The sequence below is a fragment of the Bos indicus x Bos taurus genome, chromosome 25, assembly GCF_003369695.1.
Source record: "Bos indicus x Bos taurus breed Angus x Brahman F1 hybrid chromosome 25, Bos_hybrid_MaternalHap_v2.0, whole genome shotgun sequence".
In the NCBI taxonomy this organism is placed as follows: Eukaryota; Metazoa; Chordata; class Mammalia; order Artiodactyla; family Bovidae; genus Bos; species Bos indicus x Bos taurus.
Genome location: NC_040100.1, coordinates 6,395,588 through 6,422,639, shown reverse-complemented (window position 1 = coordinate 6,422,639; position 27,052 = coordinate 6,395,588). Strand labels below are relative to the sequence as shown.

General features: G+C 44.9%; 2 protein-coding genes and 1 non-coding gene across 4 annotated transcripts in view; 1 reads left to right on the top strand and 2 right to left on the bottom strand.

The window, feature by feature from the left end:
• Positions 1–11,564, top strand: part of ZCWPW1 (zinc finger CW-type and PWWP domain containing 1) — a 23,937-nt gene extending 12,373 nt beyond the window's left edge. For both annotated transcript variants that reach the window (XM_027528312.1, XM_027528311.1), the window contains exons 8-17: positions 4,231–4,347; positions 5,055–5,175; positions 6,010–6,085; positions 6,489–6,593; positions 7,783–7,866; positions 8,464–8,530; positions 8,942–9,042; positions 9,855–9,915; positions 10,362–10,520; positions 11,088–11,564. In XM_027528312.1, the coding sequence (XP_027384113.1) occupies positions 4,231–4,347; positions 5,055–5,175; positions 6,010–6,085; positions 6,489–6,593; positions 7,783–7,866; positions 8,464–8,530; positions 8,942–9,042; positions 9,855–9,915; positions 10,362–10,520; positions 11,088–11,392 (1,196 nt within the window). In that variant the 3' untranslated portion in view covers positions 11,393–11,564. The remainder of the gene's footprint in view (positions 1–4,230; positions 4,348–5,054; positions 5,176–6,009; positions 6,086–6,488; positions 6,594–7,782; positions 7,867–8,463; positions 8,531–8,941; positions 9,043–9,854; positions 9,916–10,361; positions 10,521–11,087) is intronic.
• LOC113884036 lies at positions 3,722–3,828 on the bottom strand. Its single transcript, XR_003508789.1, has one exon. It is a non-coding gene; the product is annotated as a U6 spliceosomal RNA (small nuclear RNA).
• Positions 10,707–27,052, bottom strand: PILRA (paired immunoglobin like type 2 receptor alpha). The gene is made up of 7 exons (XM_027528313.1): positions 26,834–27,052; positions 26,135–26,524; positions 16,688–16,885; positions 13,920–13,950; positions 12,901–12,950; positions 12,642–12,673; positions 10,707–12,471 (listed from the first exon to the last, which is right to left on the bottom strand). The coding sequence occupies exons 1-7, from the start codon at positions 26,886–26,888 to the stop codon at positions 12,328–12,330; spliced, it is 900 nt and encodes a 299-aa protein (XP_027384114.1). The 5' UTR covers positions 26,889–27,052; the 3' UTR covers positions 10,707–12,327.

The following is a 27,052-nucleotide window of genomic DNA, read 5'->3' as shown; positions in this document are numbered from 1 at the left end:
AGTCCGGCCCAAGATGGAGTCCCGTTTCGAGATGGAGCCTGTTCTGTCTGTTTCCTCCTTCATAAAGAGGTAGCAGTGGCTAGCTCAAAGACCATGTTACAAAGTGAGAATTTCATCTTAAGTATAGTGGGAAGCCCCTGGTGGGTTTTAACCAGGGAAGTGGCATCCTCAAATTGATGTTTTAAACAGATCCTTTTGGTGATTAATTGGAGAATGGAGTATGAGAAGCCAAGAGTAGACCAGTTAAGAAGTTAGTGCTAGGATTAAATATTTTGGTGGCTTGGATTAGGATGATGAAGGAGACGAAAAGCAAATGGTTTTACGATATGTTTTGGAGATAGGGTTGTCAGAACTTGGTGATGAATTGAATATTGGAAAGTGAGAGAGAAGAGGGTTTGAGCAGTTGTGTGAAAGGAGCAGGTGAACAGCAGTTCTGTAGGATGAGATCAAGAATCTGGGTTTGGACTCATTGGTTTTGAGATTGTTGTGAGACCTCCAAATAGAGATGTCAAAGAGCAAGGTGGCTATAGGAACTGGGAGCTCAGAACAGAGGCCACTGGCATACATCTCTGTGTTGTCAGGTATGAAAATGGGTTTCAAATAGAGGATATGGGTAAGCTGACCTCAGGAGAAAGTGCAGATGGGAGTGAAGACCCATGATTAGGCTTTGGGACTCCAATTTAGAGATTAGACAGAGAATGAGGTGAACCCAATTAAGTTACCAGAAAAATGGAAGGGGAGAGGGGAAAAGGGAGAATGAGGGATCACAGAACCCAAGGAAGCTGGTGTTTCACAAATTAGCATTAACTGAAATGCTCTTTACCTGTGTGTCTATGACATTAGCCTTCATTAACACAGAGCCACATCTGAACTTCAGTTTTCTAACACATCTTTGCTTTCTAAGTTGTTGGAAAGGAAACTCTAAGGAACTGTATGTCTTTAAAACTGTCATAGAAATATCATCCTAAACCATGAATATCTAGGTTTATAGCATTAGGATGATTTTTTACCCATTCATTTCCTCATGAATATTTATATTTTTACAACTACCATTTATTTTCTTGATCTCTGTTCTCTTTTATGGTCCCTGGCCCTTTCTCCCACTCTCTTTTCTAGCCTTGCCAGGTTACCTCTGTAAACATCTACAACTGTCAGTGGCAACTGTCATTTCAAACTAATACATCATTCCCAACCAGTACTTAATTATTCAAAATAACTGAGAAAGTGATCCATAATATGAGATATTTTGGAAGGACCCAAATGTAAGTCATCTACTTTGCTGAGGGATGATTTTGGTGGGATGGAGGGCATCCCTTACGTTTCAGCATTTAAGGTAAACTGACAAGTGAGAGAGTGAACTTACTAGAGAAACATATTGGTTGGTGTTGTTAACTGAATATATGGTGTACCTGGTCAGTGATTTTCTCTAGCAAAGCTCAGTTGAATGAGTGTAGGCACAGAAAAAGAGTGGGTTCATTCAGAATTGTGTTTGCCAGCTGAGTCGGGGGAAGGACAGAGGGAAAGGGAGTTGATGATGTCTGCAAGAGAATCTAAGGAAATCAAATGTGCGTAACTACAGAGTGAAGAAAAGAGGTTGCTACTAGTTGAGAGGAAGGTGGGGCCAGTGGATTGGAGATCTAGATAAAGGGAAAGTTGCCATGAGTTCTTGGAGCAAGGTGGAAGGATGGGGCATTTTTATCAGAGAAGAGTTTAGATAAGTGATTCAGGGGAGTGTACAGTCCCTGCAGATGACTCGGGGGGCCATGCAGGATGGGAGTGGGTTCCTGAGGTGAAGGGGTTACTGAGGTGGCATGGAGGAGAAGGTATGTGGTGCTTGTACATTACCCTTGTGGATATATGGTAATCTATGAGGGCAGGAGGCAGAGAGAAGGAAAAGACTGAACCAGATAGCAGCATTGTCATTGCAAGGGAGATAAGAAGGCAGTGTATCTCATGGCCTGGACCTTAAGGGAGGGAGTGTTTTTATAGAATGGAGGATAGTAATGGTCTGCAAGTGTCAATGGGCGGAAAGGGTGATACTGGCCCCACTTTCTGGCCTGGGGGATGTGAGAAGAACAGCTTCTGCTTAGAGGGCTGCATGGGTCAGGTGGGGTTGGGTTGGGGCAGCATCACCAGATTTCTGCATCACCAGATTTCAAAAAGGAGGCAGAGGTTCAGAGAACAGGTTGAAGATATGTGGATTTTAGTTACTCTTGCCCGGAATTCCAAAGAATATTAATTTCATTTTCATTTCCAAATAATATAGTGGAAGAGTTTGGGAGGGAGAAAGGGGTGTGTGGAGCTTTGGGTCAGCCTAGAAGATGTGGGGTAGAGAAAGGTGGGGATGAGAGTTTGGAATGTAATGGATAAAAAGAATGTTTGGCCTTTGAGCAGGGCCTGAAGTAAATAGTTGACTGAGAAACGATAGGCTTAAACCTGTCTTTTGGTGAGGGGTGAACTCAGAGCTCTTGGTCCCAAAGGCTGCAACTTGGTGATTTGGTGACAGGTTAATTCAAATAGGACAGGTTAGTTCAAAGAGGAACTCTGGATGCTGTGCACAAAAGAAATGCTGGTTAGTCCTTCAGAAGAACTTTTTTTGTTCTTTAATTATTTTTTTATTGAAAGATAATTGTTTTACAGAATTTTGCTGTTTCCTGTCAAACCTCAACATCAATCATCCATCAGATCAGATCAGATCAGTTGCTCAGTTGTGTCCGACTCTTTGCGACCCCATGAATAGCAGCACGTCAGGCCTCCCTGTCCATCACCAACTCCCGGAGTTCACTCAGACTCACGTCCATTGAGTCAATGGTGCCATCCAGCCATCTCATCCTCTGTCATCCCCTTCTCCTCCTGCCCCCAATCCCTCCCAGCATCAGAGTCTTTTCCAGTGAGTCAACTCTTTGCATGAGGTGGTCAAAGTACTGGAGTTTCAGCTTTAGCATCATTCCTTCCAAAGAAATCCCAGGGCTGATCTCCTTCAGAATGATCTGGTTGGATCTCCTTGCAGTCCAAGGGACTCTCAAGAGTCTTCTCCAACACTGCGGTTCAAAAGCATCAATTCTTCGGCACTCAGCCTTCTTCACGGTCCAACTCTCACATCCATACATGACCACAGGAAAAACCATAGCCTTGACTAGATGAACCTTTGTTGGCAAAGTAATGTCTCTGCTTTTGAATATGCTATCTAGGTTGGTCATAACTTTCCTTCCAAGGAGTGAGCGTCTTTTAATTTCATGGCTGCAGTCACCATCTGCAGTGATTTTGGAGCCCAGAAAAATAAAGTCTGACACTGTTTCCACTGTTTCCCCATCTATTTCCCATGAAGTGGTGGGACCGGATGCCATGATCTTCATTTTCTGAATGTTGAGCTTTAAGCCAACTTTTTCACTCTCCTCTTTCACTTTCATCAAGAGGCTTTTGAGTTCCTCTTCACTTTCTGCCATAAGGTATACATATATCCCCACCCTTTTAAAACTCCCTCCAATCTCCCTCTCCATCCCTCCCATCTAGGTTGATACAGAGCCCCTGTTTGAGTTTCCTGAGCCATACAGCAAATTCCCATTGACTATCTATTTTATATATGGTAATGTAAGTTTCCATGTTACTCTTTCCATACATCTCACCCTCTCCTCCCCTCACCCCATGTCCATAAATCTATTCTCTATGTCTGTTTCTCCATTGTTGCCCTGTAAATAAATTCTTCAGTACCATTTTTCTAAAAAATATGGAACGCTTCACGAATTTGCGTGTCATCCTTGCATAGGGGCCATGCTAATCTTCTCTGTATTGCTCCAATTTTAGTCTATATGCTGCCAAAGCGAGCACAGTCCTTCAGGAGAACTTTTTAGTAGTGACATGCAGCCAGGAAATGAGGCAGTAGCCAAAAAGATGCCAGGCAGCCTTTTAAAGAAAATGGAAATACAGGAAACACTGCTTTCTGCCCCAGGGGAGAAGAGGTGATAGGTGGTTCAGCAGAGAGACTGAGGTGTGAGACCTGGGTTCCAAGTTCAGCTTTGCCCCCAATTTAGACTGACCTTTAGCAGTCAGTTATCTCTTCCGAGCTTTTGGTTTTACTGTTTATAAGTCAGGGCTTGAACAAGTTGATCTCTAGAGCTGTGTGATTCTTGCAGAGGTGGTGGCGGCAGGGAGTATATTAATTTTAATTAAATTGAAGAAGGAAGAACGTATTTTTGAGTCTTCTTATTTCAGGTTTCTTTGCTGTGACAGGTCAATGTCTAGTCTGGGTCCAGTGTTCCTCCCCAAACTGTGAGAAATGGAGGCGGCTACGTGGGAACATTGACCCCTCAGTCCTCCCAGATAATTGGTCCTGTGACCAGAACACAGGTAAAATGGAAATTTCTTTTCAGTTTTTATGTTCCTTTCTTTCTTTCCCTGCTTTCATCCTTTAGATTAAATATGACAAAAATATAGTTATAAATCCAGGGGTCCCTGTAGTTAGCATTTGGGGAGAGGCGGGGATCTTGATGTCTTTTCAAAATGAATTTGGCATAAAGGGATAGAGGAAGACACTCTGAAGAGTAGGGGGGTCCTGGAATCTAAACGATTGTTCTGAGTAAATTCCATCTTCTTCTGCATTGGTTTGACCCTGTTAGTCTGACTAGACTTTTGGTATTGGGTTGGTATGGGATATATGAGGAAAAGCCAGTGAGAAAGATTCAGTGGCTTAGAATTCTAGAATGTTTGACTACTTAAAAAAGATTATGAAGATCTAGTCCTGCCCAGCTATTTTACAGATGAGAAAACAGAATATTGGAGAAATTATCTTCATGATGTTACACAGGTGGAAGCAGGGTCAGACATGTGTAGGTGGAAGTTTGGGATCTCTTTCTACAGAACATAACTCCTGCTTCTCCTAGCTCTAGCTGCATTTCCTTCATGAGCCTTTATTCATCCTTCAGGCCTGTCTTCCAAGTGTCCTTTTGGTCTTACCTGCTGCATATAACAATTTCTTCTTGACCTTTCCTCTGCCCTCATCCAGATTTTCACCTCATGAGGCCCTTTCTTTCCCTGCACTCCTCCTCTCTTGGCAGACTTGCAGTATAATCGCTGTGATATCCCTGAGGAGACCTGGACTGGTCATGAAAGTGATGTGGCCTATGCCTCCTACATCCCAGGATCCATCATCTGGGCCAAGCAATACGGCTACCCCTGGTAGGGTGCCATGGTAGAGTCAGAGCATCCTTCATAAACTTGAGAGTGGTAGCTTCAGGCAGAGAGGGAAGAAAATGAAAGGGATTTATAATGGAAATGTTACCTGCCTTATAAAGAGCATGGGTGAGGGAGAATATAAAGGAATAATCTTGGAGGCTTTGAAAGAGTGATTTCTAGAGATTTCATGGTGGATGTGGTATGTCCCTGGTGAAAAGGGTCAGCCAGTTCTACCCTGAATGGGTAGAAAGAGATGAGTGGCTCTAAGATTTTTTTTTAGACATTAGGAAAGGAGAGATATACAAAGTAAAGAGGAAAGGGAAGGGTGGAAGAGTTTCTTCTTTGGAGATGTCCCAAGTCAGAAGATTTTTGTTCTCAGGGTTGCCAGGAGGCCTAGAAGATAAGATATTTTGTAGGAGGAAGATTCTGAGCTTCTTTGTACATTGATGGAAGTTACCTCAGTCATTTGGTAGTGACCACTGTGGAGGGATGACAGAGGGGTCTATTTGGGGGATCCTTTATTTGCAAAACGTACTGCCCTTTTGTGTGCTAAGTCACTTCAGGTGTGTCCCGACTCTTTGCAACCCTATGGACTGTAGCCCTCTGTCCATGGGATTCTCCAAGCAAAAATACTGGAGTAGGTTGCCATGCCCTCCTCCAGGGGATCTTCCCAACCCAGGGATCGAACCCAGGTCTCCTGCACTGCTGGTGGATTCTTCACCATCTAAGACACAAGGGAAGCCCAGTGCCCTTTCACGTACATGTATATTGATGAGTTTGTGTTCTGCTCATATAACCCCTTCTCTTCCATCCCCTACACCCATCTGTCTTCTCCAGGTGGCCAGGCATGGTAGAACCTGATCCTGACCTGGGGGAATATTTTCTTTTTGCTTCTCATCTTGATTCCCTGCCGGTGAGTTTTCCTGGTTCAGGGTGGGTAGGTGCTCAGGGCAAAGTAATGAACAAATCCATCCTAATAGATGCACAGAGATAGAAATACAGACATAGCCAGCAGACACAAACAGAAACAAATTCTTAGCTAGAGTGACAAATGGATATAGAAACAAATATCTAATTAAATATTTATTAATTACTAGGACATTTGTGATTTTGACAAATAGGCTTTGGTTGGGATATCTGAGGTCAGGATGGAAGAACAATGGAATGAGGTGGGATAGGTGGGTCAGGCTTAAAGGAACAGACAAGGCCCAGCACTTCCTTTCTTGTGAATTCTCAGCTCTTCTCCTGCCTTTTCCTGGTTAGCAGGTCAGAGCAAGAAGGACAAGAGGCTATAACAAAGCTATCTTTTATTACAGTCCAAGTACCATGTGACATTTTTTGGAGAAACAGTCTCTCGTGCTTGGATCCCAGTCAACATGCTAAAGAACTTCCAGGAGCTGACCCTGGAGCTAAGTGGAGTGGTGAGTAACCTTCAGGGGTCAGTTGTGATATAGGGAACTTGAGAAACAAAATCTTCCCTTTATTAAATGTGACTTTTCCTGGAGGAAGCTGTGCCAGGAGGAAATTGCATGTCTGACCAAGTATGCCAGGGTGAGGCTATTCATGAGGAACACCTTCTACCATGATTGCAGCAGGAAAATGATTTTTCTTAGTTTCATTCCCTGTCTGCAGATAGAGGGCCTTCATGAAGACCATGGTTTTCTGCAGGTTAGCCAAAGCAAGTGTGATAGAAATGAAGGCACAGATTAACTCAGGGTTTCTCAGTCTCAACACTATTGACATTTTGGGTCAGATAATTTTCTATTATGAGGGGCTGTCCTAGGCATTATAGGATATTTAGCAGCATCCATGGGCTCTAATGGCATTTAGCCAGTAGTAGCCCTCACCCTAGTTGTGACAACCGAAAAATTGTCTCTAGACATTGTCAAATATCTTCTGGGAGAAAAATAAAGTCTCCCCTGGTTGAGAACCACTGAAATAACTAAGTGATATTTCCTCCTGGAATTCTCCAGGCAAGAATACTGGAGTGGGTACCCATTCCCTTCTCCAGGGGATCTTCCCAGCCCAGGAATATAATCCAGGCCTCCTGCATTGCAGGCAGATTCTTTACAATCTGAGCCACCAGGGAAGCCCAAGAATACTGGAGTGTGTTGCCTATCCCTTCTCCAAGGGGTCTTTCTGACTCAGGAATTGAACAAGTGTCTCCTGCTTTGAGGCAGATTCTTTACCAGCTGAGCTACCGGGGAAGCCCATAATCATTTTGGGCCTTAACCAGTGAGGCCTAGGAGCTCAGGGACCTTAGATAATCAGGCCGTGAGTATTAAATCAAGTAGCTGGATATAAAGAAACTTGTGAGAAGCTTAAAAGTGCAGTCATCTGAACTCCTTTAATTTTGCCTCTACAAATTTCCATGGGCTTTACTTTGGAGAGGATGCCAAAATGTTGGTTGAAAATATTGCTAGAAATTGATGAAAGGTTTGTTTGGGTACAAGGGAGGACTGTGTTTCTGAGCTCAAAAGATTAAGAATAGGAGTATCATATCAATACCAGGAAGTAGAGATAAATGTAAAGATAATGTCTGGTGAGTAACAGTATGTTGGAGTCACTTCCCTAATGTTTATCACTGACTCTAATCTTCTTTCATTTCAGAGAAAGTGCAAAAATAAGGACTGCAGCCAGAAACTGTTGGTAGCCCTGATGATGGCTCAAAAGGCAGAGCAGATCAGTATTCAGGTGGGAAAGTTTAGATCACACACCTCCTTCTCTTTGGGACTTGGGACGCAAAACAAGTCATACAGTCCCTCCTGTAGAAAATTGGCTCTCCTTCCCTCTTACACAGTCTTAGTTCTAGAACTAGTCTTTTCTTCCCAGGCCAAGTTCCTTTGACTCTTTAAACTATCCATTCTTTTCCCTACCCTTGGACAAATGGAATTTTTTCTCTGTCCAAACAGAGACAGTTTGTGGTAGAGGGAATCCCACCACCCTGTTTAACTTCAAGTCTCAGGTGTATGTACCTTATTCTGTGGAGTTAGTTTTACCCTCAAATCCTGCCTTTGGGTAGGGGGTGGAGAATAACAAACAGTTAATTTCCTCTTCCCAGTTATTAACTGAATTATAAACAAACTGGAAAAAGAAGTTACAATAATATTGTATAATGTTATAATATAGTAGTTAAGTTCTCCAAAAATTTAGATAAACCTAATGTGAAGTTTCAAGTGAAAACGATGTGGAATATGAATACAAACTCTATAACTAGAAACCTTGAAGACAGGGGCAAAACTAGCCCCTGGGAGACCAGTGGATGATGCTTTTGTTTCTTGGCTCCCTCAGGAGCGGGTTAACTTGTTTGGTTTCTGGAGCCGATACAGTGGACCTGACAATGATGGGGAAGAAAAAGGTAGGATAAGTAGGAGGCTAAGGACCAGAGAGGGAGGGAAGGGATTCTTTCATGAGGGCAGCTGCTGAAGCTTTTATTTTATATCCAGTGCCGTCAACCTAGTTCTGGATTCTATAATATGAAGCTTTACATAAATGCCGTTGAGCAAATGTCTGGGATGGATGGATGGACACATGGGGAGAGAGAGGAATGGAGAAAAAAGGAAGTAGGGAGGGAGGGTGCATGTTGACTAGTGACAGGACTTGGAAGAGGGTAGAACCATGATAATCTGACAGCAGATTTTACGGAGAAAATACGACTTGGATATGAAAGACAGAGTTGGAAGATTGATTTTCTGGGATCAGCTCCACTAACTCATCACCTGTTTTGTTGGATAAATTATTTAGCCTTTCCTTCCTATTCCTGTTTTAGATTTAGCGCTCTCTGGGACTAGCAGCTTAGATTCCTGCTTGGAGAAAGAAGAGAAAGAGCCAGAGTTGGAGGAGGATGGAGAGGAGGAACGAGATAAAGCAGTAAGATTGATCTTGGGGATTCCTTTGAGGAGATAGCTGTAGGGCATCTGGTTAGCATGGATTTGTATTTTCTAAGGCACTGTCCTGTCCCTACATCAGGGTAGCCCTGACGGGCTAGTTTTCTCTCTTAGGACTCTTCAGGGAAGAAGAGCCTCCTCTGTCCTCAGTTATTCTAATACCTCATATCTCTAGGAACTTATTTTTTGATGATAATCTCATTTCCTACTGTAGTTCTTTGGTTCTTACTGGAGCAATTTTACAGAATAGCAGGTTGCCTCTCTTTACTTTCTTCCCTGTGTGGACACTTAGGATATTCATTATTTTATTTCCTTAGTCTCTTTTCAGGCATATGAAATGTGGATATTTTTCATCTTTAAAGACTTTTTAAGAGCAGTCTTCGGTTTACAGGAGAATTGAGAGGAATGTACAGAGAGTTTCCATGTGCCTCCTTCCCCCACACATGTATAGCCTCCCCTGTTAGCAACAGCGTCCACCAGAGCAGTGCATTTGTTTGCAGTTGATGAACCTATTCAGTACATTGACACATCATAATCACGCAAGTCCATCGTTTACATTAGGATTTCCTCCTGGTAGTGTATATTCTATGGACTTGGACACGTATCCATCATTATGGTATCATATACTGGTACACAATAACTTGCTGGGATTTTGACTGAAGTTAGATCGATTCTGTAGATCAAACTGGGAAGAATTAGCATCTGGAACTTCCTTAAGTACACCCATCATTTCTGTAGCATCCTACTCTATTAAATCACAATTATATGACTTCATTTATATTTTATTTTTCTCAGGATCCAACTTTGCTTAATCCCAAGCCAGCCAAAATTCAAACAAAAAAACCCAAGACAAGAGGTAAGCAGGATAATTGGAAATGAGACATGTGTTCCTGTTAAGGCAGGGCAGAAGCAGAAAGTGCAAGGAGTCTGCAGGTAGCTGGGCCTTACTGACCTCTCGGCTCCAGAACCTGAGAAAATGGGTAAGACTCATGCTAATGTGGTCAGGGAATCTGTAGCTTCTCACTTCTGTGAGTTGAATTACAAAATCTTAGGTTAAAGGTGGAATGAATATTTTAAATTTTTAGCCAAGAAGGATGACTTCATGGGGAAGGCAGGTTTTGAGGTGAACTATAAAGAGAAGACGACCCAGGGAGAAAGAAAAGAAATATTTGGGGGAAAAGAAAGGAACCAGAAGGACTCACTAGATTGAAAATGAGCAGAAGACCCAGGGCAGAGACTAAATGTTTGGAGTTTGTGGACCCTAACCACACTGTCACTCAGAAATAAACCAATGTCCTTCAGGATTGGGGGTTGGGAGTGATGCCGGTGGAGCAGATGAACGAGATGGGACCCTGAAAAGGAGAACAACAAAGAGACCTCTGTTAAACGAACCTGCACCTCCACCTGTGCCTATAATGGGAAGGACAAAAGGGCATGGAAATTCAGGATCTGAGCAGCCGGGTAAGACCCAGACTTGGGGACTGTGGGGAGTGAGGCTCACGTCTGCAGGTTTCCTGCTCTGATCGTTCCGTAAAACTTCCACAGCTTTTCATTACTTTGGAAAAAAACAAAAACAAAAAAACACACAAAAGTTTGGCCAAAAGGGCATCATCTAAATTGCAGAACACAACACACACTGTAGAAACATTTTATGGTTATTATTTGATTTTATTCAGGGACATACAGGGATACAAGAATGGTAAGGAGGTGAGAAGTAACATTTATTGATATTTTTGTGGGCTGGCTGGATAGATACTTCTATACTTGTTCCCTTTAGTTCTTTCAGTGTCTCTATCACTGGATATCCGCCATTTTAAAGATACGGAGACTGAGGTTCAAAGGGTTTAAAGTTTTCTCGAGGTCCATGAATCCAAGTCTTTCTGATCCCAAACCCCATTTTCTTTCTATAAAGAAAAGTCATCTTTTCCCAGAGATTGTTTTGGAAATAAAAGGTTTAGGAGTTGGACTTATACAAGGTGAGGACAGATTACCCGATAAGACTCTCAGTTTTGTCACTTTTTCATTTAGACCCTAAGAAAAAATTTAAAGCTCCCCAAAGCAAGGCCCCAGTAAGCAGCCTATCTGAAGAAAAAGAAGCTAGACTAGTGCCAGAAGTCCTGATCGCACCAGCTCCTTGTGGGGCCTGTCATGTTGTGGGGGAAGAAGGGCCTGAACCCCAGCATGCTGGAAGTGTGCCTTCTGACGATGGAGCCTCCAGTGACCTGGATCTGGACCAACTCATGGAAGATGTTGGAGAAGAGCTGGAGCAGAGGGAGGAGCCGCAGCACAGAGTTGACAGGGGGGAGCTCGCTGTGGCCTTCTGTGAGGAATAGCTGTGGACTTGTGCCTCCTTCCTGCTCTCTCACTCCTTCCTGCGTGAAGAGCCTCTTAGAGGATCCCCAAGAAGCTGATAAGTGTTGGGGTTGTTCACTGGCTGTGAGGTTACTTTGCTAAAGTCAGAGTTGTGCAGTTCTTGTTAATAAACCAGGTTACTGGTTTACTTGGTTTGGTTTGTCTCTAACTACTTGGTCTTTTTTGGCTTCTTCCTTTTCTCCTCCATGTCACTGGGCACATGGTCCTTCTGGTGGGAGACCTGTCAGTATAGGGATCTGGGAAGGTGATGACACCTGAGTCCTGGGAGAAGGACATCGAGAAAGCAGGTCTGGGTTCACAACCTGCCTCAGCCACTTACTAGCAACATGGCCTTGGGAAAAGCGCTGTGACCATCCTGGTTCTTATCCTGTCTCAGATGGTGTATCCAGTGCCATATAGAGTGATTGATGATGCTGAAATGAGGCCATGTGTGTAAAGCGTGAACACATGACGCATGCTAGTTATTATCCTAAGGAAAGTAGAAGGGTTAGATTAGGGGGACAGACCTTGGGTTCCAGATTGATTACCAGTGTTTGGGGATTTACTTGTCTCTGGCCTGAGGCAGTCACTGAACACAGTACTAGGGGAGGGATCTGGGCGTGAGCTAGCATTCATGGTTCATTTTTTTTAACTTCTGGAAAGACAGAAGTTGAAGGTGACATCAGCTTTCTCCTTAGATGTGTTCAGGGAGATTGTACAGGTAGTTTTATTTTTGTGGTGAAAGGCTGGGAAGTTGAAGAGGGAATTGGAGCGGTGGCTGTGTGACTCTCAGGTCCTTGGTGGCCGTCAGCACCTGCCGGCTTCTGAGTGATCTGTGTGTGGCCGGGGTGATTGTGGGGAACTGAGATTGCTGTGCGCAGCTGACTTGAAGGAGGTCCTCACTCAGTCCCACTGCTTAGGTCTTTAAGACAGAGTATAGGGTCTCTTCCTGGGGGCCCCCATGGAGAGAGGGCAAGGGAGGCACTGCTGTTGCTGGTGAGTTTAACCTAGAGAGGGCAAGGGAGGCGTAGAGGACTCCTCCGCTGCCACCACCATCATCCTGGGGGAGAAGGGAAAGGGCAGTGGGTGAGACAGTTGAAGGGCAAGAGTCCCATCTCAGAGCCACGATCCCACAGCTGATGCCCTGACTACATTGCAGTCCCTCTGTTCTTCCACCCCCTGCTTCTCCAGACTTCCCTCTCCTTTCAGGCCCTAATCAACGCTGCTTACCTTGGCATCCGGCTTGGGGTCTACATATTCTCCTAGAAAAAATCAACATGTGCCAGGATCAGGTGACCAGGCAGCCAGGGTAGAGAAACGGGCAGGGGCTCCAGCAGTGAGGTCATCTCTAGGTCAGGACCAGAGTCTCAGGGGAGGGTGGGTGAGGCAGGGGAGAGAGGAGGATGCTGAGGGCACCTGTGTTGGGAGGGGTTGTGGGGAGGAGGAGGAAGACCCAGGTGAGAGCGGGGATGATGGCGGCAGGGCTTACCTTTATTCCCGATGTTCTCGTAATTCTCTTCCGTGTTTTTGAAGGACTCCCTGAGTGGGAACAGGAGGGCAGTGATGTGTCAGAGTCTGGGCAGAAAAGAGCTACCACCTGCCTCGGGCTGCTCCTCTCACTGGGGGCTCTGTGACCTGCCTGGTCACACTTGGAGATGAAGGCAGAGGTTTGAGGCTCAGACGGAGGCTGTCTGGACAGGGATGAGGGGCCGTTTTCAGTGTAGCCCCATCCCTGAGAGCTGACTGGGGTGGACTCTTGCAGAGAAGTGGGTTTATTGAGGGGAGCAGGGAGGAGAAGCAGGACAGGGTGCCTGTCATTTCTGTGGCAGCGCCTGGGTTCAAACTGGAGCGTGAGAACCAGGGAGCTTCTCTCTGGTCCCCTGGGAGACCCCCAAGGAGACTGTCAAGAGTCAGGAAGGCGAGAAAGGAGGGAGGGGCTGTGAGAAGGAAAAGCCTGGACGTGGCAGAGAGGATGAGAAAGGAAAGCGGTGGATGGTGAGGAGGGTGAGAGGAAAGGAAGAGGAGCCAGGGCCAGAAGAGAGGGAGCCAGGCTGGGGGCCATAAGGGAAGCCGCTCTGAGGAGAGACAGGGCAGAGCAGCTGGAGGCCCTGAGTCACAGGGCAAAGGACAGACTGGACAAGGAGCAAGAAAGGGGACAGAGCGTGGAGGAGGTGGGTGTCTTCTGGAGGGACGGCGTTCAAGGGGGAGACAAACCAGGAGGAACAGAGGGAAAGGCTGAGACCTGGGGATGGAAGGAGGAAAGGCGGGTGCCAGAGACAGACAAAGGATGTTCTGGGAGTCAGAGAAAATGCTGGGCCATGGCTCTGACTGTTAAGGATCGGGAGCCTCAGGAAGTGAAGAGCCTGGCCTGTGGGGACTTGGGAGGATGTGGATGAAGGCCCAGGGGGGAAGGCCCGTGAAAGGCTCCCTGGTGCTGCGCTCGGGAGGAAACTTCTTGCTCATAAAATAGCACTGCCCACCCCCCCATACTGGAGGACAAGCGCTCACCTGGCTGGGGTCCTGGCTTCAGTCTGCACACCTGTAGGAGGACCAACAGCGAGTCACTGTGCCATCCATGGAGGCCTGTCTCCCCGCCTCTCTGCCCCATCCCAGCTGAAACCTCCCTGGGAAGGGCTCGGGACTTAGAGCCGCCACCCTGTAGGCACCCTGAGGCTGCCCACACCTGTGCTGCCTTGTCTTCACCATCAGTCAGGAGAGCAGCTCTTCCCGCACCCAGAGCCCCGTCACCCTCTGAACAGGTTGGACTTATCACCTCCCCCAACTCTAGTGACCTCAGGTCCACTCAGTCACATCCTGGACTTTTTTTTTCCATTGGGACTAAGAATTCTGACATAGTAAACACTAGTATCATTTTTATATTTTAAAATTCCTCCCAGCTCTCTTCGGTCATCATCCCTCCATACCTGTGCGTGACCTCACTGCACTCTTGTCCTGATGATTCACTCAGGTTACCCAAGCTGCCGCTGAGCCCTCTCCTCTCCACCTGTGCCCTCTCATGGGCTCCCTGATCCCCTGGGTCCCCCTGTGCTTCTGCCACATCTCCAATCCTGGCTGTGCCCTGGGGCAGAGGATGCTATTTGTTTGCCCCATATCCATTCCCTTCTTCTTATTCAGTTACAGAACCTTGATTTTATTTGGAGTGTCAGGGTACCCCTCCCCGCTACAGGCAGATGTGGGATCTATGGTGAAACCTAGCTGATGATGTATTAATATAAGGGGAAGTTGTGGGTAGTATTTTTCAGTTCAGTTCAGTTGCTCAGTCGTGTCCAACTCTTTGCCACCCCATGGACTGAAGCACACCAGGCTTCTCTGTCCATCACCAACTCTCGGACCCTACTTAAATTCATGTCCATCGCATCAGTGATGCCATCCAACCATCTCATCCTCTGTCCTCCCCTTCTCCTCCCACCTTCAATCTTTCCCAGCATCAGGGCATTTTCCAGTGAGTCAGTTCTTTGCATCAGGTGGCCAAAGTATTGGAGTTTCAGCTTCAGCATCAGCCCTTCCAGTGAATATTCAGGACTGATTTCCTCTAGGATGGCTCTCCTTGCAGTCCAAGGGACTCTCAAGAGTCTTCTCCAACACCACGGTTCAAAAGCATCAATTCTTTGGTGCTCAGTTTTCTTTATAGTCCAACTCTCACATCCATACATGACCACTGGAAAAACCATAGCTTTGACTAGATGGACCTTTGTTGGTAAAACAACGTCTCTGCTTTTTAATACGCTATCTAAGTTGGTCATAGCTAGTCTTCCAAGGAGCAAGCGTCTTAATTTCATGGCTGCAGGAATTTTAGGAAGACTCTTTAAAAGGACAGACAGCTGGAGCAGAGTCTTTTTGTCTTTTCCTCCTACGTCCTGCTTCCTGTTTAGATTCACAAATCTGGCATCCTAGCAGCTGTCTTGCACATAAAGCAACCTTCAGGATAGAAGCCAGTATCCACGACAGTGAGTAGACAGGAGACTCAGTGTCTTAGTATCCTCTGCTTTCTGCCTCCAGATCCTTTTAGATGGGAGGAAAAAATCCACTCTTGTGTTACTTGCCCACTGTTATTTCTATTCTCTGATGCTAGCAGCTGAACACAACTATTTTTTTTGGGCCATGGCACAACTTCCAGGATCTTACTCCCCTGACCAGGGATTGAACCCAGGCCCTAGGCAGTGAAAGCGTAGAGTCCTAACCACTGGACCACCAGGGAAGATGGATTTTAATCAGTAATTTCTAAAGGTTGTAGTTGAATACTGCTGAAAAAAAACATAGTCAAATACAATGATGCTCATACAGATTTATGGCTTCTCATCTGAATTGACCATCAAATACCATATTGCATTTTCTCAGTGACTACATCAAGTTTTTTTCTTCATCTCAAACCCTCATTCTTAGTCTCAGGACACAACCACTATGGTTTTTGCTCTGCAGAATAAAATAATGATTTCAGAGTGACCCCAGCCTGGCCCCTCCACCAGACTGTGTATCTGCCAGGCCAAGCTGAGGAGGCCACTTCTGCTTCACATTGTTTCTGGGGTCAGAGGCTCTGGGATGTGATTTCCAAGGTTGTCTTTTTTCATCTCCTGGCTCTTCCACAGCCCTGAGCTACCTACAGTCCCTAGAATGCCTTCCTTCCCCTGGAAAGACAGTGACCTCTATACCACCCTCACCACCTGGCTAATTCTTCTTCATTCTTTGATAGTTTTGCGCTTCCTCTTTGACGTCTTCCTTGATTACCCTTCCTTCCTCCCAAACTACCACAGCTCTTTCCACACGAGGCCGTTAGCCCTTGAGGCAACTGCTCCCCTCATCCTCCCAGCCCCCAGATCCTTGAGAGCAGGCCTGCGCTTTATTTACTTTTGCATTTCCAGTTACAAGCCAGGCTCTGGAAAATCGGTGTCCAACCAGTACTTGCTGAGTGGAGCCACCTTCCTATCCCTTCTTTCTCTCTCTTCTGTGTTTCACAGGGCAGGCCCTCCCTCCCCAGGAACCAAAAGGGAGACTGATGAGAAATGATTAAGTCAGGAGACAAGAACTGGAAAATCATCAGGTTTGTAGAGAGGGATTGGTCTTGAGCAGTGGGTCCCAAACTTGATGACACACAAATACCACCTGAGGAGGTAAAATGAGATTCCCAAGCCCAGACCTCAGGCCCAGAAGGAATTTGCATTTTTACTGAGCAGCTCTGGTCATTCTGATGCAGGAAGGTTCTGAGAAACACTTAGTTGGGAATCTTGGGGAGAGGTTGAGGGTCCTGGATCACTTACTTTTGCTTCTCTTGCATCTAAAGTACACAATCAGCGCCACAATTGTGGCTACAAGCGCAGCGCTGGCCAGTGCCAACCCAACTATAGCTTCCGTACTCTGGAGCCAAGACCATGGACTCTTTCCGCCCTCTGAGTTCTTAAGGATAGCTGTAGCAGTGGTGGCAGCCGTGGTGGGGTTCTGGATGGTTGTCTTGCTGGCTGGGAAGACAGGAGAAATATGCAAATTATTCGCTGAAGGGCTGGAAGCATCTGGGTGAAAACTGTCTCATTTTGTTCCCTAGTTTGGGGAATGTGGAGAGTGGGGAACAACTCTCTGAAGCTCTCCCACAGAGAGGGGAGTAACAAAGGGAGATTCTGGAAGCTCCAAATCTTCACTCTGTTTGAATCCTGACTCAACCACTGATCAGTGCTGTGATCTCAGAACCTCATTTCATTACTTACATATAGGGAGAAGTAAATCACAGAATCAAAAACAAATTTTTTTATTGTGGTAAAATACATGCAACACAAATTTACCATCTTAACCATATTTAAGTGACATCAAGCCAATTCACATTAGCATGCAACCATCATCACCAGCCATCTTTCGAACTTCATCTGTCCAAACTGAAACTCTGTCCCCATTAAATACTGACCCCCATCCCCCCTCCCCCCAGGCCCTGGCATTCACTGTTCTGCTTTCTGACCCTAAGTATTTGATTGCTCTTGGTACTTCAGAGAAGTGGATTCAAACAGTGTTTGTCATTTTACATGATTATCTTAATAAGTGAGAAAACATCTGTAAAGCAACTAGTATTATTGGAAATATATTATTGTTACATGAATATATATTGAACTTTACTTATACAGACATGCTACCTTTGTAGATGTTTAAGGCACCATTAAAAAACTGGCATAATAGTAAGCCACATACAAAAAACCCAACTCCAGTAAAATCTTGTGTGGACTGAATTCTCTGTCCACTTAGTAGAAATTAGTAAAGTGTGAATCCTATTTCTCAATTGAGACAAAAAATTTAAATTCTTAGTCAAATAAATATATATAATGACATGCTATTTAGAAAATAAAAACAACAGCAATATATATGTATATTTTTAAAACTCCTGGAATATGACTAAAGCCAAATTCTAAGTTAAATTCATAGTATTAGATGCTATAATTATTTAAAATGGAATGAAAGTTTTAAAATGAATGAAATAGTCAATTTCCAAAGAAAAAAGTTACCAAACAGAAAGGAACTAGCTCTAAGGAAACTAAAAGTAATGAAAACCTACGTAGGAATAAATGTTTTTAGGAAACAGGACAGCAGAAAGAATCATAAATGCAGAAAGTGGTTAGAGAAAAAAAAAAACACAAGAAAACAGACAAGACTCTTGTAAATCGAACAACAACAAAGAGTATTGAAATCATGAGTGAGTGTGTGCTCAATTTATGGGTTGATAATTCTAAAAACCTCTGAAATGGATTATTTTCTGAGACAAATAATAATTTTTAAAAATGCATTTAAGAAATAGTAACCTTTAATGGATTAGACAAAGAAGAAATTTAGAACACTATTAAAGAACTATTTTTCATAAAGATTTCAAGTTCAGAAGGTTTAATGGAAAAATTCTTGTGAAAATTTAAGGAACAGATAACTCTCAGAAGATTCTAGAACAGAAAAATATGGAAAACGGTACAATTCTAATTCATTTCATAAAGTGATAACATAATCTTGATGCTAATATTCATAACTTTTAGAAATGTAGACTAAAAGAATAAAAGGCTATTTTGTTTTAAACTGACCTGAGTCGGGGAAAATACCTAGTATTGACACAGCAGGAGTATGGGTTGGCACAACCTTAGGAGAGGTTTGGGTATATCTATCAGAATGTAAAATATCCAAGCGTGCCTTTAGATTCAGTGATTTCTGTGCTAGGAAATTATCCTATGGACGTGCTGGTACAAGTATTCAAAGGCCTGTGTTTGAGGGTGTTCTCTGCAGCTTTATTTGTGATTTGGTAGCAACCTAAATGTCTTTAAATATGAGACTGATTAAGTGAACTACAATCCATTGCTACAGTGGGAGACCATGCAGTCATTTAAAAAGAAAGGTGTGGATGTATATGTGCTGAAGTGGAAAGATACTTGAGGTCCATGAAGTAAACACAGCAAGCTGAAGATCGGGAGAGTGTGCAGCTTGAGTCTCTTATGTTCCATCTCTGTATATCTGCATCTGTGTCTCTTATCTGTGGAGAGAGCATTTCTGCAGAAAGGGGTAGTAGCCAAGAGATAAAGCGGAGAGGAATGTGATTTTCATTTGATTCCCTTCTGTGCTGTTTGACTGTTTTTAAAACTATGTGCAAGTATGTATTACCAGTAATTTTATTTTTAAAATGTAACATCTATTTTTATATAAGTTGTATAGGCACATAATTTAAAGAATCAACAAATTCCCCACAGGTTATAAAAACAGCACCCCCTCCTCACTCCCCAGATGGAACTGTTTTTAGCACCTCTTGCTGTTTTTTGGCATTAACCTCACGTTTCTAAATCACAGGCTTATCTGGGAAGTGAGTGTAGAGAGAGGAGGTCCTGGGACTGAGCCCTGGGACCTCCTCTCTCCACACTGGGATAATCTCTCTACACTTTCACAGAGACACTCAGAAATAACGTCTCAGCAACTGTCTGGCCATCCCTCAGCCAGTCAAATAGACACAAAACTCTCTCTCTCCCCAGAGGTCACAGCTCCTTTCTAGGTCCCAGAACCTACTTCCTCCCCTGCTTCTTAGGCCTGTGGCTGGTCCCAGGCGTCTCACTATCCCTGACTGGTTTCCCCACCCTGTGCCCCCCATCAAAACTCTCAGTTACCCTGTTGAAGCAGCTGCCTCCTACTGGGACTCTCACTTACGTCCCAGCGGCCTTCCTGTTCCATCTGAATAAAGCAGCACCCTAGCACCTCTAGCCACTGATTGTGCTTCATTTTCCTGCTTTTCTCTTTTCACCACCACCTGACACACAGAATTAATTTGTTTTTTGTGTGTGATATTCTTTCGAGTGTAAGTTGTTACACTCAACTGTAAGTTGTACACTCAAGTGTAAGTTCCATTGTTAAGGACATTTATGTTTTGTTCTGTATTAACTGCTCTTTCCTCAGTGCCCAGCTTAGGACCTGACACATAGCAGGCACTCAGTCAGTATTTGCTATTTGATTTGTTAAAGGATTAAACAAAATAATTTTCCCTTGGAAATTCACGACACTCAACCATTGCCTTTCAGTATCCTCTATTGCTATTGAGACAGCCAAGCCACTCTAATTCCTGACTCTCTTTATGTGGCCAGTTTCTTCCCTCCTTGGAAATGTATCGGATCTCCCTTTATCAGATATGCGGATGACACCACCTTATGGCAGATAGCGAACAAGAATTAAAGAGCCTCTTGATGAAAGTGAAAAAGGAGAGTGAAGACGTTGGCTTAAAGCTCAACATTCAGAAAACTAAGATCATGGCATCAGGTCCCATCACTTCATGGCAAATAGATGGGGAAAGAGTGGAAACTGTCAGACTATATTTTAGGGGGCTCCAAAATCACTACAGATGGTGAGTGCAGCCATGAAATTAAAAGACGCTTACTCCTTGGAAGAAAAGTTATGACCAGCCTAGACTGCATATTAAAAAGCAGAGACATTACCACAAAAACCATTGCCAACAAAGGTCCATCTAGTTAAGACTATGGTTTTTCTAGTAGTCATGTATGGATGTGAGAGTTGGACTATAAAGAAGCTGAGCACCAAAAAATTGATGCTTTTGAACTGTGGTGTTGGAGAAGACTCTTGAGAGTCCCTTGGACTGCAAGGAGATCCAACCAGTCCATCCTAAAGGAAATCAGTCCTGAATAGTCATTGGAAGGACTGATGCTGAAGCTGAAACTCCAATACTTTGCGCACTTGATGTGAAGAACTGACTCATTTGAAAAGACCCTGATGCTGGAAAAGATTGAAGGTGGGAGGAGAAGGGGAGGACAAAGAATGAGATGGATGGCATCACTGACTCAGTGGACATGAGTTTGAGTAAACTCTGGGAGTTGGTGATGGACAGGGAGGCCTGGTGGGCTGCAGTCCATGGGGTCACAAAGAGTCGGACATGACTAAGAGACTGAACTGAGCTTATCCTTGGTGTTTTGAAATTTGTATGTTGCAGTACCCCCAGGGTTCGTCTTTTTATTTTTACTCATGTTGCTGGGTTCTTTCATTCTGGAGAATTTCTATAGTAGCTTTTTTGATATTTTCTTCCCCATGGCCGCCTTTTTTCTCTGTTTTTAAAACTTGTTCAGAGATTGGAACTCTTGGACCAATTCTCAATTTGTCTTATCCTTCCTTATAATTCCAACATTATATTTCTAAGGCTGCTATGACAAATTGCTGCAAACTGAGTGACTCTAAACAACAGAAGTTTACTTGCTCACAGTTCTGGAGGCCAGAAGGCAGAAATCAAGGTGTCAGCCAGGCTGCATCACTCAGGAGGCTCTGTGGTGGGGGGCAGTCTGTTCCTTGCTTCTTTGGCTTCTAATGGCTGCTTCACCCCAGTCTCTGTGTCTGTGGTCACATTGCCTGCTCTTCCATCTGTGTCCAGTCTCCCACTGCCCCTCTCTTATAAGGACATGTTTATTAGCATCTAGAGTCCACCCAGATAATCCCAGATAACCTCCTCATCTCAAATTCCTCAACTGAATCACATCTGCAGCCATATAAGATATTATTCACTTGTTTGGGGGCCACTGTTCAAACCACTACAACAATATCCAAATCTTTGAATTTTCTTGAACTACAATATCCAAATCTTTCAGTTTTCTCCCACCTTTTAAGATATTTCCATGAACTTCATCTTTGAATCATGTATTGAGTTTTCCATCTTTGCTAGTATACTTCTAATTTCTAAGATCTCTTTTTTTGTTTTGAAAGCTCCTTTGCAAAGCATTCTGTTGTGTCATATACATGAAATTCTTTAACTTTATGAGGATGATGGTTCTTTGAAAATTTCAGTCTCCTTTCATTGTTTTGGATTCTTCCACGTTCCCTTCCCCCTTGATTGTTCTGCTCTCTGCATCTCATGGGACAAACATTCCTTAAATGTTTAGTTCAAAGCTTTTAAAAACAGGCATCCTGGGCACAGCTGAGGTGAGGGTATAGTCCTCACTGCAGGGGATTTGGTGCAAGGCCAAGACCCCAGCCACCTTGTCCCCTTGGCTCCCAACGTGCATGAAGATGTGAGTGTGTTATAGCAGAAAGTGCATGTCAGATCACTTTACAGTGAGTAGGACAGTATGACTCACTCTACAGTGAGTAGAGTGATCTGTTAGATTTCTAGATCTTTTCAGGCCCATCAGATAGCTATTCCAGAGAAGAGTCTCCTGATTGTCTGCCCTTAGTGGGTGTGTGGTGTGGGAGTACCAGCCTGGCTGCCTGTGTCCTGTGAGGCCTCTACAAGGGTCACGGTATTTCAGGTCTCATCAGTTCACCAAATCTCCGAATTTAAGAACTGAACCCTTGTCTCCGGGTATGCCCCAGGGTACCCCCCTAAGACTCCCTGTGGATTACTGTTTCTAGAATGCATATATCCAGTCTTTTGCTGGGGTGAAGTGTGAGAGTGCGGAGGTGTCTCTGCTTCCTAAATACACTTCAGTTAGTGCTCTAGTTTCCAGGTCCCCTTCCACGCCCAGTTTCATGGGTACTAGGAGTTGCTATTCCTGACCCTTTAAGGGGTTTTGCAGTATAAATTGCCTTCCTTCTGGATGTCCCCACTGTTGACTTAGGGTTTAATTCCTCTGGTCTATTTCCCACTTCCAAAATTTTGTTTTTGTCACCTAACTTGCAAATGTTTTTGTCCCTTTGGGTTTTTGTCTTAAAAAAATTCCCTTTGCTGTCATTTTAGTAGATTTTTGGAGGGAGTGGAGGTAAACATATGCATATAACCTAGCATCTTGGCCAGAATTTATGCATTACTTTTAGAGCGAAAATTATACCAAGTACACATTTTTTTTACATACTGCACATTAATAATAAAAATAAAGAATATGAAAATCTTATGAGACACATGATCTTTGGAAGAACACTACAAAGGTTTACTTAGGGATATAAAATAGGACCTATTCCTCAGCAAAAAGATTGTGCGTTATACTGATTTCAATTTCTGTCAGTTACTTTACAGACTTAATGCAATTCTGATTTAAAAAACCAACAGGAATGTTTTTCTAGAAACTTGGCAAACTTATTCTAACATTTGTGTGGAAGAATAGGCAGGCAACACTATTGAGGAAGAAGTAATGTGATTGTGATGGAAAAAGTCTTAACAGCCATTGAAACATGATAAAGTTATAAAAACTAAAACAGTGTGCTACTAATGTAACAAAATATAAGGGACTTCCTTGGTGGTCCAATGGCTAGGACTCTGCGCTTCCAGTGCAGGGGGCCCAGGTTCCATCCCTGGTCGGGGAACTAGAGTCTGCATGCCACAGCTGCATCCCACACACAACGAGGATCCTGCATGCCACAGCTAAGACCCGGCGCAGCCAAACAAATGAATATTAAAGAAAAGAAAACACAGACTAGTGAAACAGAATGGATAGACCGGAAATGGATGCTATTTTACAAAAGAACTTAAAAGCTAAGGCCTATTAATCAATGGAAAAAGGGGGAAATATTCAATAATAAGAAATAAAGATAAGAAAACTGAGCACCTAAGAATTGATGCTTTTGAACTATGGTGTTGGAGAAGACTCTTGAGAGTTCCTTGGACTGCAAGGAGATCAAACCAGTCAATCCTAAAGGAAATCAGTCCTGAATATTCATTGGAAGGACTGATGCTGAAGCTGAAACTCCAATACTTTGGCCACCTGATGTGAAGAACTGACTCCTTAGAAAAGACCCTGATGCTGGGAAAGATTGAAGGCAGGAGGAGAAGGGGACGACAGAGGATGAGATGGTTGGATGGCATCACCACCTCAACAGACATGAGTTTGAGCAAGCTCCGGGAGTTGGTGATGGACAGGGAGGCCTGGTGTGCTGCAGTCCATGGGGTCGCAAAAAGTCAGACAACTGAGCAACTGGATTGAACTGAACTGATTCAATAACAAAGTGAGGACAATTGATTTATTTCTTGGTATAAGGATCAACTTAGTTCTTTATCTCACACCATTTACCAAGATAAATTCTCACTATATTGAAGAGCTTTGTTATGAAAAGGGATTCCCTGATAGCTCAGTTGGTAAAGAATCCGCCTGCAATATAGGAGACACCGATTTGATTTCTGAGTTGGGAAGATCCCCTGGAGAAGGGATAGGCTACCGACTCCAGTTTTCTTGGACTTACCTTGTGGCTCAGCTGGTAAAGAATCTGCCTGCAGTATACCTGTGGTGGATTCATTTTGATATATGGCAAAACCAATATAATATTGTAAAGTTAAAAAAGAAAAAAAAAAAGAATCTGCCTGCAATATAGGACACACCGGTTCAATTTCTGAGTTGAGAAGATCCCCTGGAGAAGGGATAGGCTACCCACTCCAGTTTTCTTGGGCTTCCCTTGTGGCTCAGCTAGTAAAGAATCTGCCTGCCAAAAAAAAAAAAAAAAGAATCTGCCTGCCATGTGGGACACCTGGGTTTGATCCCTGGTTTGGGTAGACCCCCTGGAGAAGGGAAAGTCAACCCACTATAGTTCTGGCCTGGAGAATTCCATGGACTCTATAGTCTATGGGGTCGCAAAGAGTCGGAGACGACTGAGCGAATTTCTCTTTCACTTATTATGAAAAGTAATCAAATCTTACAAAAATTAGGAAAACTATTTTTTACTTCTAGTGAGATGTGGGGTTTGGGATTTAGAAATAAAAGAAAAACTACAAGTGAGAATATAATTAGATTTGGCTACATAAATAAAGGTACTATTTGTAAAAAAAAATTAATAAGCCAATCTCAAACTTATGAGTTATGTTTGCTATAGGTATTCCTCTGGTGTGATGTTTTTGCATGGTGGTACTTCACTTGGATTAAAAACATCTCTTTTTATTACTTCCCTGTAAAAATGAGCATGACCATCCAGTTGATTGAATTAACTGAAAAAATTAATTTACTGATGAAAAAACATAGGAAATGTGGCTGAAACAGAGAAAGGAGAAAAAGAAGGAAGAATTAAGAAAGGAAGAAGAGGGATTTAAGGAGACCAAAGTCCCTCCAAAAAGGCCATTTAAGGGAATTTGGAGGAGGTGCAGGAAATATTAATCCAAAGCTGTCTTGCTTAATTCAGGTTGAGTCACATACTGCTTAGAATCACCAGCACAAGTGATTGCAAAAAGCAAACAAACTTAATCAATTTTCAGTTTTCAAAAAATTATCTACTGGTGACACACTCCCTTATTGCCTGTGCCTAGAAGAGAACCCCTCCTCTCTACCCTGGAGTCATACACTGTTCAAGTTTGGACGCCCCACTGAGTGACAGATGCTACACATCCATTATTAGCTTAAAAATAGTCAAAGCAAGATGACAAGTCAGTAGGTGAGTCCAAGCAGCTCATGGTTAAGGGAGGCTCTGGGGTTAAACTGGGGTCAAACCCCACCCGCACCAGGAGTGACCTGGGGCAGGTGTTTGCTGTTCGAGCCTCGGTTCCCCTTCCTGTGACTGGAGGACAGGAGCAGGACCGCTGTACTGGGGGTCGTGGGGAAGGTCAGCCAGGGTGATGCTGCCAAGGTATCCCCCCGGGATGCAGGGCACAGTCAGGGGGGCTGCCGGGACTGCTGCCTCGTCATGACCAGGATAGAGGGGCACGGTCAGGGTGGACCTGGGGACAGGGTGACTGGAACCACATGGGGGGATAGTGGGGGGGAGAGAGGGAAGGAGGTAAAAGGGATGGAAGGAGGGAGAAGGAGAAGGAAAGCGAGGAGAGATGAACCGAGGGAAGGATGGTTGAACTGATGTTCTGGGGTTCAGAGCAGAGAAGGAAGGGGAGATGGGAAAAGGTGATGGGGCATGGGGCCCCTCGGCACCTGCTGTGTATGTGGGCTGAGCTCATGGATGTTGGGGGACAGACATGGGGCAGCTGGGGCTCCACACAGGACTCAGGACAAAGGGGAGGAGCCATACCCGGAGGATGTCAAGTCACCTGGAGGACCTGGGGCGAGGGCAGGGGGCTGGGTGGAGCCCAGCTTGGAGCAGGAAGGGAGGACAGCTGGGAGCACAGAGGATGTGGGGGCCTGGGGTGGGGGAGGGGCTGGATCTGGAGGGCAGAGAGGGGGATGGGCAAGGGAGGTGGTCCAGGGTTGGGGAAGATTAAGGTGAAAAGAGTAAAGTTGGCAGAGCCCTGGGGAGGAGAAGGGGGAAGGGAGAGGAGTTTGAGAGAAGAGTCAGAAGGAGGGGCCTAAGCCGCATCTAGGGCTGAGGCACCAGTGGCCTCCAAGAGCCTCAGGCAGGACAGCTGGACTCACGGCGGGTGATGGTGAGTTTGGTCCCCTCGACGGACTGCCACTTCTGCTTGCCATTTCTCAGTGTGTCCAACTGCACCCGGCAGAAGTACACAGACTGGTCCTCCCTCCGCAGGTTTGAGATCCAGAGGGAGCCGTTCTTCTCAGGCTCTGCCCAGTTCAGGATGAGCCGGTCCTTGAAATTCTTGTGGGTGAACAGAGGGGTCATGTTGTAGATGAACTCCCCATGGAAGTGTTTCCATCTCCAGAATATTCTCATGTTGGGATCCTTGGCTAATTCCCAGGGGTGAGAGAAGGAGAAGGGGATGAGGATGGAGCCACCCTCAGGGGCTGAGAGATCACTTGGTTGCTTCATTTCATAGGGTTGCTGTGAATTTCTTTGTGCCCGGTGACCTAGAGGAGGGAGGGAGAGACTCTGAAGCCACCAGGAGAGACACAGAAGGTGACCCCACCATCGGGAACCCTCACCTGCAGGGGGACGTGCGACAGGGTAGGACTGGCCCTCTGGCCTGCGTGATCCCCTCTCCAGGCTTGGGGCAGGCAGCAGGGTGAAGGGTTGGGGGACCCAGCACTGTGGGACCCGCCCTTTGTTTGTTGGGGGTGGGAGGCCTGGTCAGCTACCCCAGGGGACCCTTCTACGCACACCCAGCCACAGCCCCTCCCCAGGGTCCCTGGCAGAGCAGGACAGTTCCGTCCACTCACCAGCCTGCAGAGACGCTGGCAGCAGCAGCAGGGGCAGCAGCAGGGGCAGCCCCATGGCCTTGCCCTCCTCCCAGGTGAGAAGACAGGCAGAGCCCTCAAGGCCAGACAGGAGGCCTTGGGGGGCCCCTGGGGGAGTCTCAGCACCAGGAGTGAGGACCGGGCTTCTTCAGAGGACAGAGGAGGGTGGCGGCCTTCCCCAAACCCGCCCACCCCGACAGT